General features: G+C 32.7%; 1 protein-coding gene across 1 annotated transcript; it reads right to left on the bottom strand.

The window, feature by feature from the left end:
* Nucleotides 1-684: 684 nt before the first annotated feature.
* LOC121413206 lies at nucleotides 685-14036 on the bottom strand. Its single transcript, XM_041605960.1, has 3 exons — nucleotides 11977-14036; nucleotides 3374-3562; nucleotides 685-3129 (listed from the first exon to the last, which is right to left on the bottom strand). Exons 1-2 carry the CDS (start codon nucleotides 13993-13995, stop codon nucleotides 3545-3547), a joined length of 2037 nt encoding a protein of 678 aa, XP_041461894.1. The 5' UTR covers nucleotides 13996-14036; the 3' UTR covers nucleotides 685-3129; nucleotides 3374-3544.
* Between the last annotated feature and the right edge of the window lie 212 nt (nucleotides 14037-14248).

Here is a 14248-nt window from a genome sequence, read left to right on the forward strand (position 1 = left end):
TATCCTATCTCTCTCCTACCATCCCATCTCTCTCCTACCATCCCATCTCTCTCCTACCTTCCCATCTCTCTTGTACCATCTCATCTCTTCATTCCATCCCATCTCTTTCCTTCAATCCCATTTTCTCCCACCATCTCATCTATCTATTACCATCCTATCTTCCTCCTATCATTTCATCTCTCTTCTACACTAACATCTCCTATCATCACTAATCACTAATATTGAACAGAAGAAAAGATATGCAATAATCATATGCAAGTGACATTTCTATACTTAAATGATACACAACATTATACCCATCTATTTTGGTTTCATATTTTTTTCTTTTTCTGTTTTAATTGGTTTTCATCAATTAACAATAACAAACAATATAGGCTGACAATAAGTTCAAAGCTATTGAAACATATTACCAAGCTTAATTATCTCAAATTAACTTATTAATCACCCACAAACATCCATCCTCACACATACACATGCACATCCATGTCTTACCAATGTTAAAAGCTTGTATTAAGTTTAACTTTCTTCATACTTTCTTATGTTTTAAAAGAGGACCCTCATTACTGCATAACAAGTACAAATTAAATTAAATAAGTAAAATAATTGAACCAGGATAAATTTCTTTATAACTGTATGCTCCATTTCTTGAAATGAGCACTCAGCTTATTCTTTTTTTGAGCTATCTTATATTCTACATTTTGTTTTGTTTTGTGACTCTTCCCCTAACAAAGGAATATCTAAGGGTGCAACAAACTCATTAAAAAATTCCATATCATTCTGAGAAACTTTTGAAGAATACAAATTCTCATAAAAAGTATAAATTTCATGTAAAACTTTTTTAGGATTGACCACAATTGAACTACTATTAGTTTTCAATTGACAAATATTCTTTTTTCATAGCTACGCTTTTCCAAATTACAGAAGTACTTAGAGGTCCTCTCCCCATACTCTGCCCATGTCCCCTGCCTTTAAAACTCCATACAGTTTCTGCAATTCATCTTTATCAGTACAGACACCAATTTTTTCTTTTAGGGAAGAAATATTTTCAGTAATTTGGATTTGTTCTTAATCTTTTCTTTATGTTTTCTGCTGCAGTATTCAATACAGAGCCCCACAATGGTATATTTGAAAGCATCCCAGGTAGTGTGTGGATTACAATCTGAATCAGCATGTAATTCTTTAAATTCCTTAATTTTGTCTTTAATCATGGTACAAAATTCACTATGTTTCAAATATGATGTATTTAACTTCCAATAACCATTGCCTTTCGGAATTTCATTTAGTATAATATTTAAATTCACCATACAGTGGTCTGAGCATATACCAGTTACAATATTAGAATCTTTCACACAAGTCAACAAATCACTGGACACAAAAATATAATCCAATCTAGAGGAAACTAATGGACTTCTCTGGTGTCGTGTGAAAACCTTATCTCGACTGTGGTCTCTTCTCCAAACATCAACAAGGCTTAATTCCTCGACACACATGTTAAAACGACTTTTAGCCTGAATAATATGGTGAACAGGACAGGAGCCCTCGTAGTGCAAAGGACCTACTGTGATATTCAAGTCACCTGCTAATACAATCCTTGAGTTACCTACATCATCTACTTTTGCAAACATATTGACAAACAACTATGGTAAATCCTTGTTTGCACCATATACATTGACCAATATAAGATCGATATCTTTTACACTCATATGAAGGATAAGAAACCTTCCTTCCAGGTCAGAAAATGATGATAAAGATATTCTCAAAGAAGACTTAAATAAAATAGCTACTCCTCTGCTATTTGTTGTATAACTACTGAACATAGCCTGTCCAACCCATTGGGGGCGCCATAACATTTCATCACTTTAACTTGAGTGTGTTTCCTGAAGAAAAATTATACCATATTTGGATTATAAATTACTTTTTTCCTTTTAAAACCATCTTGAAGGCCTCTACAATTAAAATTGTTAAGGCGTAATGACATTAAAAGCAAGCATACAGTGAAACTCTTGATAAACCTTTATATCAAAGTCTTGAAGCAAAATAAACCTACTACATTGGAAGACCACACTCCACAACAAGCATACACACACACACAAACACATCATCATCATCATCATCTGTACGGGAGAGTAGGTAATCCTGTGGATCTCCCAGTCGTAAACACTTGATGCATAATTAAAAGTCTAAACAGTATAGTGCGGGCGTGGATGTCAGACAATTTCAAAATGTTTGCTTGACCAAAAAGAATCTAATCCATGTTTGAACGAGTTGATACTGGAGGACATTACTAGTGTTGCAGGCAAACTATTCCAAGCTTGGATCACTCTTTTACTGAAAAAGCTACTGCGGACGTTCAACCGACAGTGAGTTGTGAACAGTTTGAAGGGATGACCTCTTGTTCCCTGGTACTGGGACCTAATGAAGAGAGACTCTGGGTTGATTCTGTCTATACCATGCAATATTTTAAATACTTGTATCATGTCCCCTCGTTCTCTGCGGTAATGTAAGGAGTACAGATTCAGTTTAACAAGTGTTTCACTGTAGGATAAGGAGCTAAATCCTGGAAATAGCCTTGTAGCTCTACGTTGAACAGATTCAATCCTTTTGTCATCAGTGATGAATCTAGGGCTCCAGACAACACTACAATACTCCAAATGTGGTTGAACAAGAGCCTTGTATAGGGGCAGGAATATATCCGGTTTAATGTTCACAAATGCACGTTTGATGATGCCCAACATTTGGTTAGCTTTTTGAATAGATGCAGATACATGTTGGTGAAATGTGAGTTCACTATCAATAAGAACACCAAGATCCCTCTCACAGTTGCCATCAACCAGTGAACGATTGTCCATAGAGTATGAATGATGCATATTGTTATTTCCTATATGAAGAGTCTTACATTTATCAGAGTTCAGAGGAAGCTGCCATGAGAGTGACAATTTCTCAATGCCATTCAAATCATCTTGAAGTGATTGACTACAGTCAGAGTTTGGTACTCTGGCATATATCTTAGCGTCGTCAGCATATAATAGTGTAGAGCTTGAAGTAACATTTGGCAGATCATTTACATACATAAGAGGGTCGGCCCGAGTACACTACCCTGCGGTATGCCACTAAGTACTTGTGTCCAATCTGATTTACGATCGAAAGAAAATAACTATTAATAATGAAGCTGAAAATGAAATTCCAATTACAAACTCTCACATCATTAAAAATTCTGTTACATATTTTGTGTAAATTAAATTTCAATATTAGCACCACAATTATAAAACTAAATGTACTAAAATGGTAAAAGCTATGTACAAGATTTTGAACTGTAACTTTTTTATAAGTCACATTGTGTTTGTCAATAAAGTCTACAAAAAAATCAACATACCTTTTATGAACTTGGATGCGCTGATAAATTCTGGAAAGAATCCTTATGCGGCACCAGTCCATAATGGAAACCTCAAGGGGCCTGGGAAGGGAGACCTGGGAAGTGAGATTCACTTCCCTCAGCAAAGGTTGACCATCTTTGACTCTCTGGATTACAGTAGAAGAGAGTCCCTCAGCCAGGAGCCAAGAACTGATAATATAATATCATAATATAGTTGGGTTCTTCACAATAACTGAATAAATGAATAACTGAATATTAATAAAAGAAATTTAAATCATGATATTCAATTTATACCCACAAAAAATATGGCCACATCAAAATTATCATCAAGCATATCCATGTTTCATCATGATATGGTCAATAGTACTTTAAAAGTGTATAACTCTGTATTTAACGAATGAATATAAAAACAAACTCTCAAAATCTCAAAATCCTTCTTTTTTGCTTGATATTGTTTAATCCTTCTATTATCATTTACACTAATCAATATTAAAAAAAAACATACATCTATATTATTAGCATGCAAAGCTGTAAAATGTTCATGGTAATTTATCAAATCTTGAAAATATCATACATATACATATTTATTTTAAATCCCATTTTGTGAATCATCTTCATAAATCTTTTTCAATATTACAAATCATAAAACGATGAATAGAAATGTAATTTATGTTACGCCATTTTTTTATGAATGCAAACAAAGTATATTTCATGAAAATTACATTGTCTTATAATGGAGAACAGTTATAAAAGATGAATAGAAATGTAATTGTAACAAATTACTAATACTTACGGAATGTTAAGACATTTTCTTTCTGAATGCAATCAAAGTACTGTATATTTCATGCAAATTACATGGTCTTATAATGGAATACAGCTGTTTCTTAAAATTTTCAAACATGATCATTTAGTAAAATACATGTATGTACATGTATTATTACTGTATATAAAGATTCATTCATTATAATCTATGATCGTTCAATATGTGAAAATTTTAGATTACATCACCTATGATTTGTGTATATTTTTATCACAAATAAAACAAATTGCAAAAATTTGAAAAATACAGTTGTATCGATGGATGGTCTGATGACAATGTTATTTAAAATGTCTTTAAAATCATCATCTTTTGTGCATCACAGATTACAAATTATTGTTGCCAATTAAACAAGGAATATAATTACCCCTTCGTAGATGCCCATCAGTCAATTATCTTTCATCTTGGAATATTTATCTTATTTAATATACTAAAACATTACTTTAATTCCTTCATGATAACTATAATACATTGGTATGATTTCCGTTTTCAATGAATCCAATCCTATACTATAAACATGATCTATCAATGTTCCATTTTCTGTTGTAGCATTCACAACATGTTGTGTGTAACCATGTAAACACATTAACTGGTGTATTTTTGAAGTTCCTTTTAATAAATCTTCATTAAAATCGCCTGTAATAATACATTTTGTGGTTTGTTTACTTAGTTTGTCTAATAAAGTACGTAAACTTTCACAAAACGATGTTATATTGTAAGATGGAGGTCGATATACCACTGAAATAACAATTGAAATTGGATCAGTAATAACAGTTGCAATAAATTCTAAATTATCTATACATATATCTAATCTACTTGAAGTTTGCTTTTTAGTGTAAATTCCAACACCACCATGTGATTGGTCTTTAAATTTGTTTAATATACCAGATTCATTGTATGAATGATGGCGTGGCTGATGATAAAATTTAAAATCCTGTATATTAACATCACAGATGTCGTCATCATTAATCCACGTTTCAGTCAAACAAATGATGTCTGCATTCATAAATTGACACTGTGACTGAAGATCTATGAAATGTTGTTTTAATCCTTGTATATTGTGTAAAATCAATGTAAAGTTATAGTTATCATCATTTTCATTCTCAACGTTTTCAATGAATACTTTCATGTTTTTCATTCTTTCTTTGATTTCAGGATTACAATGTATATTTTGTGGTTTGAAATTCTCCAATGTAAGTCCAGATAATGAAGAAACACGACTAAGGCCTACATATGCTTGTCCAGAGTCAAATATTCTTTTCAATGATACAACAGCTTTGTCTAACGTCAAACCCTGTACTTTATGTATTGTACATGCGTAAGCAAGTTTAAGTGGAAACTGTTTCCTTGCATATTTTTTACCCAAAAATTCTTCACATCGTTCAATAGAATGAATACCAACATTTTCTCTGTCAAAGTGTACTTTGATGCAAATTGTTTTAGAATTTGATTTGATTATTTCAGTAACATTTCCAAAACACCCATTTGTAAGACCTTTGCTAACATCAATATTTTTAAGTAACATGACCCTTGCATTAACAGCAATCCACAAATAATTAGGTAGCTGGCTTTTACAACGTGTGACGGGATTTTCACGAATTTTACTTCCATTCTTTGCATCTTTCTCAGTGTCTTCTGCTTTTAAACAAATTACATTAGCACATTTTTTATGCAATAATTTCTTATTCCATTCATCTACTTCTTTGTTACATGAATAAATGTGCAAAGCATCCTCACATTCTTCACCTGTTTCACAAGATTTTAGCATTGATAAGTCTCTATCATTAAGAACATCATCACGTTCTTTTATACGTAATCTATTCAATAAAAGCGCAAATTCTGTATCATCCTTTTGTCTCATTATCTGTTGTAGTTCTATTTTTTTGAAATTATCATTCCATAATACCCCTTGAAGACTATCTTTATATAAAGGATTTCCAAACACAGGTGGTAACTGATACATATCTCCAACAGCAATTACAGATACACCACCAAAAGGAGTTTCATCTCGAGATTGTTTGATTTGTCGTAGACGACTATGAATATAATACAGTAACTTCTGGTCTACCATTGATACCTCATCAATAATAAGAATTTGCAACTGTGCCAGTTTATTTCGGAGAGCACTTATTTTCTCTTCACTTAGCGGCTGATAAGGCATTTGAGCTCTAATTGGAATTGACAAGATACTGTGAATAGTATGACCATTGATATTATAAGCTGCTACACCTGTAGGGGCTATTTTTAACACTGAAATATCGTCAGGATAATGTAACATTCTGGCCAGTATACGAGTAGATTCATAATAAAGACATTTGACTAGATGACTCTTTCCTGTTCCAGCACCACCAGTAATAAATACATGAAAAGGTTCTATCATTTTTCCATTAACTTTATTTAAACACCATTCTCGTATTTTATAAAAGACAAGCATTTGTGTTTCATTCAAATTTCTTATCATACAATGTCTTTCTGTTTTAGATATTTTTGATGACCGTAATTCTAAACTGTAATTTTCTGATTTAGAATCATTTTTCAAATCAGGAATATCAAGATTTTCATCACAATCTTCCAGATCTATGTTTTGTTTTGGATGCTCAAGGCGTTCTACTTCACTTTCAGGACATAAAAGACTCCAGGCATCTTCCTGTACACCAAATTCTTCTAAATGTGCTTGAGCTTGATCTATTGATTCAGCATTTATTTCAAATTTCTTTCGATTTGTGCAGACAATCAAACTAACTTTTTGTACTGAGCCGTGTATCTTCACAACACCTGTTTCATAGAAATTCTGATATGACTCAAAACCTGGAGGCTTTAGATGTTCATCATCATAGTGTGGAAAAAAGAGCTGTAAGATGCTAAGGAAATACTTTTCAGGTGAAACAACAACAGAAAATCGAGGGTATCTTACAACTGCATCTTTTCCACGTGTACGTTTTTGAACATATCCCAAATTTTCATCCAATTTAAAGATATTTTCTTTGCATGTATTTGTAATTTGTGATTTTGTTAAAATTCGATATTCCGAACAAAACGTTGCAAGACACATGGCACTAAATCTTTTGGTTTTAGGTCTGGCTTTATATCTGTCAAGTTTGCTTGGCATCCAGATATTATCTTCATCATCATCACATTCTGGTCTGTTATTAATGACACTTAATGGTAAACTCATTCTAACTGGATCAGGTCCAACAGGTATGAATTCTACTTTTCTAGAGCTCTCTTTTAATCGAAGACTACAAACACGATAGACACTTTCTTGAGCGGACACTTCGCGATTATGCATGTAAGCTTGACCTAGTTTTTTCATACTTTGTTTTGCATCTGTATTTCCTTCTTCCATTTCCGATAAGGTATGACTCAAAAGCATTCCCATTTCACGTTCGGCCTTAGACATATAAGACACAATGTAAGCTACACAGGCATATGCATTAGTAACATATTGCAAATCCATATTTGCATTCCAAGCTCTAAGTAATTGTGGATTATATTGATTTACCCATACATCTTGTGGTTCTCTTTGGATGATCACACTTTCCTGTGAAGCAATCTCGTTGTGTGCACTTTCAAACTGGTTTTGTGTTATACCCAATTTTTCAAAAACACTGTTATATTCAGTCCCACCAGATAATGCATCTTTTACACTATTCAATAATTGTTTTGCATCTTCTATCCTCCTTGTTTTTTCAGATTTTTTCCCCTCGGTCTCATTGTTATTTTTTTGTTTTGTTTTTTTATCTTTCACTTCTGTATCCTCAACAGGTTTTATGATAAAGGTTTTCTCTGAAGGTGGCCTTGGAAAATTAAACCTACATGTAGTTCCTTTCTTTTTGCATGATTTAGAATGTTTTTTACTATGCTGTTGTACAGAGCTAACTATTTCATACAGTTCTGGATCTTCTTCCTTATCAGGTTTCCGGCAAGAAATGTATTTATCTATAAATTGTATAACATCATCGTCTTTATCAATTCCTAATTGCGGTGCTTGTTCTACCCACATCAATAAATGTACGTGACTACTTCCGCGACTCTGAAACTCGATTCTTGTAATATAGTCTATGCAACGACCTACTGGTGCAGCTGTAGACATAATGACTTTATTCATAAAAATATGGAATCTATGATCAAACATTCGTGCAACGGTTACTGGATTTGATCTTATAAGTTTACACTTATCTGCCCAATCTAATTCACTCAATTTTCTTGAGTCTCCAATCTGACATAAGAAAGTATTTAATAATTCTGGCCATCTCATATCTGCACATGAAAATGAAGCAAACCATGTAGGTTTTCCAAGTTGCCTTACCATTGCCAATACATCTTTTTGTGTCTTTTGCCAGTAAGGAGGTGTTCCACGAATTTGTTTTAAAAATTTATATCCTTTGTCTGCTTTTAAAATATTCTGAATTTTTTCTGCATCTTTCAAATCCTTGGCAGTTATCGGTGAAAGGTTATCTTTGGTATTCTTACTTTGTCTCAATGCAATAGAAACTTGCGACAAAACTTGTTGAATTTCATAAATATACTGTGCATAAAAGATAAAGTCTGTATTTTGTGCGAACCTGTTATCAACATGCATTAGTCGATTGTGTAAATATCGTCCCAATGTTAGCTTTTCATTTCTTTTATCATGAAAAGTAGGCTGACCTTGAGGAAACAATACAGGAAAACATTTGGCCTCATTGGTTTCATCTTGCAATACTGATACAGGGCTTTTTCCTTCACATGGAGCACAACATATTATATCGTCAAAATACTGATCTAAAATTTCCTGTCCAATGTCAGCTGGTTGCAAACATGAATTTAAGTGAATCCCATTTAATCTTTCTTCAACATCATCATCATCTTCATCATTTGGTTTATTATTGACTGAAACACTGTTTTCTTTCTTTTTTCCATGTGAACTTTCAACATCTTTTGGGAAGTATTCATCTAAACAATCCAAAATTCTTCTCCTAAATTTCTTTAAATTAGATATATCACACACTGATGATACTTCTTCACTTTCATTTTCTTCTTCATTCTTTTCCATTGAATTTTCCCATTCATCATTAACTAAAACATCACGATAATACTTATTATTCATTTTCAAATAACTTAATGCATTCAATAATTTCGATTTATCTACAAACTTATACTCATAATAACTTTTAAAAGACAACTTCCTTTTCAACTTTACACGTATCAGCTGATCTTCTGTCTCATGTCTAGGCAATATCTGTACAGTTTGAATGGTATTTGAAGGAACACAAACAACTGGGCCATGAACTCCATTTTGACCACCTTTCGGCAATGACATCATTTTCATGAAAGGAATATTAAGTGCAATCAAGTGTTGCTCTAGAGTGTTTAAATTAGCCAGTTCTTCTGGAATGTCATGTAAATGCAAATTATTAGTATGTGCTTCTGCCGGGACCTTTCCACATTGTAACTTTCTATGACAAGTGTAACATATCCACAGGGATGATCTCACTGATTGGCCTATCTGGCATTCCAGTCGACATGTTGAGTTGCAAACATGCAAATACTTTTCACTGATACATGTCTGTAATTTATATTTACTTTTATTGCATTTCATAACTTGGTTTTCAAAAAGAAGTTTAAGGCACACACAGCAAACATATTCTGGGCCATGACTTATAATCTTCTGAAATTCTTGCAAAACATTGTCAAACTGAGACATTTCCAATTCTTTCTTTACATTTCTCTTAATGTTGTGTTTTTTTACTTGTTCTCTATAGCTATTGTTTTTTTGGTACTTACTTTTTAAACTCAGCAATTTTCTTTGTTTAAAACTATAATCTTTCTGATATTTATTTCTCATTGTATTTTTGTGTGGCTGCTGGAACTGTTCATCAGACTGATATTTATTTCTTATTTTATTTTTGTATGACTGCTGGAACTGTTCATCAGACTGATATTTATTTCTTATTTTATTTTTGTGTGACTGCTGGAACTGTTCATCAGAATAATATTTATTTCTTATTTTATTTTTGTGTGACTGCTGGAAGTGTTCATCAGACTGATATTTATTTCTTATCTTATTTTTGTGTGACTGCTTAAACTGTTCATCAGAGTGATATTTACTTTTCATAGTATTTTTCATCCTACTCTTCTGTGACTGCTTAAACTGTTCATCAGAGTGATATTTACTTTTCATAGTATTTTTCATCCTACTCTTCTGTGATTGCTTAAACTGTTCATCAGAGTGATATTTACTTCTCATGGTATTTCTCATCTTACTCTTCTGTGATTGCTTAAGTTCTTCATTTGTCTGATAGCATTTTCTTGTTGTTTCTTTCCTATTTTCACGAAATACTTTATTTAATCTATACTTTTCATTCAACAAATTGTAAAGTGTTATTCGATAAACTGAATCAGTATGATATTTTTTGTTGCAATCATAAGTCATTTTTGGCCTTTTTCCAGCATCCTCATATTTTTTCGTTATCTTCAAATCCTCATAATTAAGAAGCTTTTCTATATCCATATCTTTTTTTTTCTTAAAACTCCGCTCTTCTCTTTTTTGTTTCTTTTTTATATCCTTCTTTACACTATAACTTCTCTTACTTCTACGTCTTTTCATTGATAAATCAGATATTTTAACATTGTTTACTCTAGCATATTTTCTTTCTTTGTCATTTGCACTGCTACTTATATTTGTGGTTTCATTACATGAAAAACTAGAATCACATGATTGCACTGACATAACAACATCATAATGGATGCCATGAGTATTTCTTAAATAAACACCATACGTAGTTGTTTCTTTTCCTATTTGAACATTTTTACCAGAAAATACACTCCACTTTAACCGGTCTTCATCATATACATAAATGTCAGTTTCAATCAAATTAGCTAAAACCATAATTTCCATTTCAGTTGCCCATGTACCATTTTCCTCCATATCATTACTTGACACATAGTGTGAAATACTAGAGTAACCCATTCTCAAGAATCCAACAAACCTATCTTCATTTTCTATGAGATGTGTATAAAGGATAGCTTGTCTAATGATAAGATGATATTCCTCACTTCCTGTCAATGCAAATGATATAGCACGATAAAAACAGTTTCCATCATCTTCAATATCTTTTACATCTTTTGGTTGCTCTAGAGGTACCCATTTTTCATAAGCATAATTTTCTAAACTAGCAACAAAATGTGGAATATTTATTATCTCACAACATTTTTTTTTCTGTTTACCAACAAGAGGCTTGAACCACAATATACTTTGACTTTCTTCAATTATCATTAAATCATCATTCGTATCATAATCAATTTCACCAATGGTTGATAAATCAGTTTCATTAAGTTTTGCAAATCTTGAATTATGAATTTGTGTGTGAAAATTGTCATTGCATTTCAAGCCACTTTCAGGATTAGTCAATTTGCGTTTTGTACCTAAAATACTGTTAGAGTTCTCTATTTTAGTCATAATTTTCAACTTTTTATAGTCATTGCTGTCAACACTATCTTTCAAGTTTGGCTCATTTTCATTTACATGCATTATTTCTTCATCGTGTAAATTATTATTAACTGTTTCATTAGAGTCCTCAGTGAAATATACATTATAGTTATGAAATACTTCTTGTGCAAATATCCTTCCATCTAATCTTTCAGTTTCATCTAAGCAATCAGATTCCATGTTAAATTCAGATGATCCATAATTTCTTTGACTATTTGTATTTGAAGGACCTTCAATCAATGAATCTTTTAATTGAAAACAACCATTCATTGTTTCATTTTTATTTGACAATGCTTTTGCACATATACTAGTTACCTCATATTCAGTTCGTGAAGAACATTTCAATGTTTTTGCCAGCCTCATGCAATGATTATAAACACCTTGCCAACTTGGAGTTTGAAGCACTACACTATAGCCATCATCAACGAGTAAGCCTCTTGTGTTTCTTGAATGTGAATCAAATATAAAGAAACAATCATAACTAGATATGACAATAAAAGTATTTCCAGAAAATGTCACAAAACATGCATCAGAGTCACTACTCAATTCTTGTTCAAGTGCCTGTTTCAACGGCATTGAAATAGATTCTTCCATTGTTGTTTCATCTCCTAACAATCCAGGTATTGATTCACGTCGTTTTATCTCAAACAATTCATCATATGCCTCTAAGTGTTCAAGTAGATCAGAAATTAATAAATATTCTTGTTCACGTGCTACATAATACCTTATGTAACGATAGAGTTCATCACCATTGGCCAGAATTTTATCTAAATCTTTATTGTCCCAATCATTAGCATTTTTCATTTTGCTATACAACAAAGCAGACAATGAATTGGCAACACATTGCTTTCCTGCTGAATCACCAAATCTCATGTCACCTTGATGAAATGTTCCTTGTGCAACTGGTTTTATTTGCATATTTACTGTTGTGTTTATATCTTTCATTGTTGCTATGTTCTTTGATAAATCACTACTGACAGAAGTAACGGATTCAACTACATTAAAATGAACATTTCTTGTGTACTGTATATAAATGCCTTTATGAGATGTAACAACATTTATTCTTCCCGGTTTCCTTGCAGAGTACAACTGCCAACATGGTACTTGATCATTGTAAGAATAGATATCGGTATCAATCAAATTTGCCAATGCACTCATTTCAGTGTCTGTAGCCCAAGTTCCATTTTCCATTATTCTATTTTTCAAAACATATTCTCTGACAGTTCTGAACTCACTTCTCAATGTACTCTTAAACTTATCATTGGTCTGTAATAAATGGTTCACAGTAAGATTCCTTAAAAACACATGATGACATTCAGTTCCAGAAATAGCATATGAAATTGCACGAAAGAAACAGTTGCCATCCTCATCTATTGTTTTAATGTGTGAAGGAATTCCAATGTACTCATTGGTATTGCACTTTGCATGGAAGCTTCTGTCTGTATAGGGAATATTCAATTTTCTACAAATGGCTTGTTTGTCAGTTATCTCAAGAGGTAAAAATTTAAAATATTTGTCTGGCCTATCACACATTCCAAGATCTGATACAAACTCTACTTCGTCTCTCGATTCATTGTACAAAGGATGCATATCATCTTCTTTTCTTTCCTGAGCAATTGCTGCTTTCATATGAGATTCAAAGGAATTTTGTGCAAAAGAATCATCAGTAGACTCATCTCCTGCATTCAAAATTGCATTGTCTGTATTTTTATTCAATCCTGCATCTGGGACAATTTCAACGCGACATGTTTCATCATGTACAAGCTGTGTATCAATAGGCTGACATGACCTTTCACTTTCAAATGAACTGCTCAGTAAATCATCATCTTCAACACTTGTGTCTGATTCAGATTCTATGTAATTTCTCCCACGATTGCGTTTGATTGCGTCAATGTCACTATCGCTCTCATTCTCTTCAAGATCAATCTGTAATTTGACATGGCTTACTCCATCTGGGATGTTCACGGTTTCTGAACTAGTCATGTGTTCTTTTGAAATTCCATCTGCTGGACATGCACTCTCATTTGAAAATATGTTTGAATGATTATTGTCGTTTCTGTCTGTCAATTCTCCTTTATCTTTGCCTACTGTGATTGATCTACCAGAACTGTTCGACTGATTACACACTGGTTCTTTGTCACAATTTGCATCATTCTTAATCGTATCCATGTTAAATTGTTTTGTGATCTCTTTCTTCGGCAACTTTGAAACATCAGGGCAATCATCATCATGTACCCTTTGATTCACTTTTGTAAACTGACCTTTCATGTTCCTTTTTCGACCTCTTCCTCTTTTACCTCCTGCATAGACCCTGTATCGTCTCAAATCCTGCATCTTTTCCAGAATGTTGCAAGTTCTTTGATTACAGCGTTGATCAGAATCTGGTTTTGACAATGGAGACAAATTAGCAGTTACGTCAGCGTATGATTGATTATGCATTCTTTTCATTTCTTCACAGGCTTCATTGTAAACCTTCATAGAATGTAGAGATTGCACACTGCAAGCATAAATGCTCAATAGATTTTCTGCATAGGATTGCAAACTGACATCTTTTTCTTTCATCTTCTGCTTCACCTTACACTCTTTT

Source organism: Lytechinus variegatus, chromosome 4 (genome assembly GCF_018143015.1).
Source record: "Lytechinus variegatus isolate NC3 chromosome 4, Lvar_3.0, whole genome shotgun sequence".
Taxonomy (NCBI): Eukaryota; Metazoa; Echinodermata; class Echinoidea; order Temnopleuroida; family Toxopneustidae; genus Lytechinus; species Lytechinus variegatus.

Excerpts from the sequence above, each read along its gene's own strand:
- LOC121413206 (XM_041605960.1), bottom strand. The coding sequence starts at position 13,995 with ATGCAGGATTTGAGACGATACAGGGTCTATGCAGGAGGTAAAAGAGGA.